Source organism: Cyprinodon variegatus, unplaced genomic scaffold, assembly GCF_000732505.1.
Source record: "Cyprinodon variegatus isolate N-32 unplaced genomic scaffold, C_variegatus-1.0 Scaffold9, whole genome shotgun sequence".
Lineage (NCBI taxonomy): Eukaryota > Metazoa > Chordata > Actinopteri > Cyprinodontiformes > Cyprinodontidae > Cyprinodon > Cyprinodon variegatus.
The window spans coordinates 1,690,950-1,695,462 of NW_015150462.1; the positions used below are offsets into that span (position 1 = coordinate 1,690,950).

Here is a 4,513-nt window from a genome sequence, read left to right on the forward strand (position 1 = left end):
TGCACCATGTTGATGGAATGTAAACTGGGTTGTTTCGTCTCTTTAAATCAGGCGCCGTGTGTTTGACGTCCGCATGTTGCGCTCAATGGTATCACGTAATTAAGCGGATCAACTTGGTTCTAATGTTCCCACAAGAATATCCAGGCGATTTTTAACGCAGGTCGCTTACCGATTCGTTTGACCCGGGTAGACACGCGTCAGTGAGCTGATCCACTGCCACTAAAAGTCGATTGTTCCCAGGTTTAAACAGGTTTTTCAGCCAGTGGGAAAGGGTATAACTAAACAAATGATGCAGAGTCATAAGAAGATAAACCGCTCATATTCTCCACAATAAGGTTTGCTTTCAGATCAGTCATCGAAATTTGCTCCAACATTATGAGGAGCTGATGACTGTGGATGTGTTTAAACCTGCCATTCACATGGTGTAACTTAAGATTCCTTTCTTTTTCAGTAATGTCGGTGCAGACTAGGATGCAAGGCTCAACTTATCTTCATGTAATGACTGATGAGACCTGATTGGATGAATTCTGGGTTCTTGTCTGTTGCAGCTATTGGGATCGGGAGGTGCAGAGAGCGACCAAAGAGATGCGGACGCCAGGACTAACCAAAGTCATCATACGGTGCTACTGGAAATCCTATGGACTGCTGGGTTTCTTTACACTTTTTGAGGTTAGAGGTCTATTTGTGAAATGTTCTGGGTTCAAAATCCAACTGGGAAATTAGTATAAAACGATATATTTCCACCCAGTGATCCGTGATTTTTGTCTATTAACCCATCAAGTACTTTGTCTTTTTTTGTGTTTGTTTCTCCAATAAAGTTCTTGGTTTAGCCCATCTCTTTAAGCAATATTTCTAGAAACAAAATATCCACATTTCAGATATTTTGTGAACATTTTATTTCATAGTCTTACAAGAGAAAGGAGGAAAAAAAGGTCACCCAAAAACATCTGAAATGTTGTTTTTGTTTTGCCATGTTTGTTGTTGAAAATCCAGAAATGCTTAGTTCTCTTTCAGAATTATTTTTCAATTGAATCTAATTGAATTTAGAAATCAGAACATACTTCTAGGTTCTCACTAATGTGTTTTCTTTCCTGGAAATTAGGAGACCATAAGAGTGACCCAGCCAGTTTTTCTGGGAAAAGTGATTGAGTACTTTGAGAACTACGATCCAGATAATAAAACGGCTTTATACGAAACTCTGGGCTATGCAGCGGGGCTTTCCATCTGCACCATTGGCCTAGCGGTGATCCATCACCTCTACTTCTACTACGTACAGAGGGCCGGCATGAAGATCAGAGTGGCCATGTGTCACATGATCTATAAAAAGGTGAGGAATAACAAAGTCAGCTGATTTAATCCCATTAGTATCCATGTCTGTCATATAACTATTACTTATGAACAGCTTTCATTTTCTCTCCGTTTATTTTTCTAAGGCTCTGTGTCTGAGCAGTTCAGCCATGGGAAAGACCACCACAGGCCAGATAGTCAACCTCTTGTCCAATGACGTTAACAAGTTTGATGAGGTAAAAGACTTTTTATTTGTTGAAGAAATAAAAATAATGAGTGCTGCTGTATCTTCTGATTCATTGGGTTTTGTAAAATTCTTCATATGACCTAAAATGTTCCACATTTTGCCAGAAATTGTAATGGATTTTATTTAGATTGTTTTTAAGCAAAAACAAAATTAGCACTAAGGTTAGCCCGCAGCATAATACTGCCTTGTTATTCCTCCCACAGGAGGAATGTTTACTAAAGTTGGGAACTGTGAAGGCATTTGATTGATTGGACCTGATTTTATTGAGGGGTGTCAGATTAAAGGGGGCTGTACGAATAAAGCCACAATAAACTAAATCGGTTTTCCACACAAAAAATATTGGCTCTTGAGTATATTTCTAAGAAAATGCATTAGAATTGTTGACTGTAAAATTATTAAATGTTTAAAGTTAAAAATTGCTCAATTATTTTTTGCAACAAACTGCTCTGAAAGATAAGTCTGTATGGAATTGTGTACTGATTAAAAACTATTGAGGTACGGATGTCAGAATAAAGGAACATACCGTATTTTCAGGAGTATGAGCTGCCACTTTTTTTCTACGCTTTGAACCATGCAGCTTATAAGAAGGTGCAGCTTTTCTGTGGATTTTTCCTAATAGCTAGAGGGGGAAGTCAAAGTTGGAAATGAAAAAATAAGGGGCTAATTTTCATTTAGCACAACAACGTGCTAGTAGCAGGCAAAACGGATTATTATTTGCTGCATTAAAGCTGCTGAATCAATGAAGAGACTGGGCTCAGCTTCCGCAGAGCTGAAATAAAGAGCTGCTGTGAGCCAACAAACTAACATGAGCTAGCATTCGTCTTCTTTCCTACTCTAGGGGCTACATATAGAGCTCCCCCTACAGGTTTGGTGGGAGACAGTTCAGTAGATATCAGCTGTGCCCCTAATATATGTATGTTTCCAGCTTTTTTTATATATATATAATTTAGTGGGCGCGCTTATAGTGAGGTGTGCTCTATAGTCTGGAAAATACGGTAGTAAAAAATAGATGTATTAGGGTAAATTAGTTAAAAAGTAAAGAAATTTGATTATTATACATTTGATGGGGTTTTTATCCCTCATGTAACCATGGTAGTTCACATAGACTCATTACAGAGTGAAATATTTTAAGCCTTTATTTTGTTTAAGGTTTATGATTATTGCTTATGGATAATTAAAGCCCAAAAATCGTCTCAACATATATATGGGCAAAAAAAGATTACTATAATAATTTAAATAGAAATGTCAGGCTTCTTAAAAGTTTGGTTCTATGCTCTCAATGCTTAGTTGGGGTTCCTTTTGTATGTATTTCTGCGTAAATGCATTCAGGCATTAAGGGGGTCAGCCTGTGGTTCTGCTGAAGTCCAACAGAAGCCAGTTTTCCTCTGATATCACCGTTCAGATCACCTGCTTTGTTGGGTCTGATGTCTCTTATCCTCCTCTTGGCCGTTCTTCATTGATTCTCTGAGGTTCAGGATTCTGATTACTAAAAGAGGACTTCGGGTCACTGGGAAGCAACTTGGTTCTTTTTTTTTTCTTTTTTTTTAAGCCCATATAAAAGCTCCTATCCTATCGTGAAGGATATTTCTGTAGCTCCTGACTCCAACCCGTTTGTCTGAAGGCTTCAGTCATCGTTTTTCCTAACAAACTTTTTCCTTCCATTAAATCTTCTATGAATTAGAATGTTGCGATACAACCTTTTTAATTTCCGATACAAAGCTGATCTAGAACCTTTATGACCTGACCGATATGACACGATACGATATCAGCATGAATTATACACCCCTTTTAATACCTATCTTGTAGTGGGGAATGATAGAAAAGGTTTGATCAAGTGAATTTACTCAAATACAGAACAATAGTTTGCAAAAATGGGTATGAAAAACAGCAGACATAAACTTTTGACAGGAGCATTGTGTTTTTATCAGACATTTTAGATGCAGGCTGATATAATCCAATAGTTTTTTTGCCTGATATCGGACTGGGACATCCCTATGAATATGCTTGGATACAGCCTCTGAATGGCCAGCCTCTAAAAATTACTTTGTGGTCCTCAGGTGCTGTAATGAAATGTCCTCTTGAAAAGATGACTCTTGGTTTATGCTGCCCTTTGTAAGAAACCCAAATGATCACGCTACACAAACGCAGTCTGAGGACTTAACTTTTGGAATGAGTTGCCATTTAAGCAAAGTATCAACATAAAAGGTTTATTGGCTCATAAATGCAAAGTTATGATATTTTATCTTTTTTCTGGCTTCCTCTCCTTTTGTCAGAACTGGTTGTAGATGTGTTCATCAGAGGCTGTGGTAGGTCATTTTTTTCAGGCAGGATTTACAGATCTAATTACTTTGAACACCAAATCCTGTTTGTCTCTCAGGAATGTTGTTTCGTTTTAATCGGAGGGGCAGAGCACGCTGTGAAAGCCTCTGTTTCTTGAGGGTGTTTGGTTTCTTGGCAGCGGTTGGATAGTAATTACACAGTCTCACGCTTTCATACACGATTAGATCCGGGTCTGTCGGACAGCAGGGATCACTGTTTAATGGCTGAAGGAGACACTTGCCTCGTTGAAAGGCTTTTAAAAACTTTATTGAATGTGTCTGAGTCGTTTCCAATCATTTTTAAGCCAAATGTTTTATCCTTACCTCCAGGTCACCATATTCCTGCACTTCCTGTGGGTGGGCCCCCTTCAGGCAGCTGCAGTTGTGGGTCTGCTGTGGGGTGAAATTGGCCCCTCCTGTTTGGCGGGGATGGTGGTCCTCTTGTTCCTGATGCCCACTCAAACCATGTTTGGTAAACTCTTCTCCAAGTTCAGGTAAATAACACATACCGCAGCCGGATAAGAACCTTCATCCTTAAGGTGTTGCTGTTAAATAGTTCACTTGGTTTAACCAGTTAAAACAAAACACATACTTGAGTTATTGCAACATTATGTTAAGTATTAAAATTCTGCTGTGGGATGACTTAATTATAGCTGTCTTT

General features: G+C 38.6%; 1 protein-coding gene across 2 annotated transcripts in view; it reads left to right on the top strand.

Annotated features, from left to right (window-relative positions):
* LOC107086746 (multidrug resistance-associated protein 4-like) overlaps nucleotides 1–4,513 on the top strand; it is a 69,580-nt gene that overhangs the window by 26,774 nt on the left and 38,293 nt on the right. For both annotated transcript variants that reach the window (XM_015377895.1, XM_015377886.1), the window contains 4 exons: nucleotides 549–669; nucleotides 1,103–1,327; nucleotides 1,434–1,523; nucleotides 4,183–4,346. In XM_015377895.1, coding sequence (XP_015233381.1) covers nucleotides 549–669; nucleotides 1,103–1,327; nucleotides 1,434–1,523; nucleotides 4,183–4,346 — 600 coding nt within the window. The remainder of the gene's footprint in view (nucleotides 1–548; nucleotides 670–1,102; nucleotides 1,328–1,433; nucleotides 1,524–4,182; nucleotides 4,347–4,513) is intronic.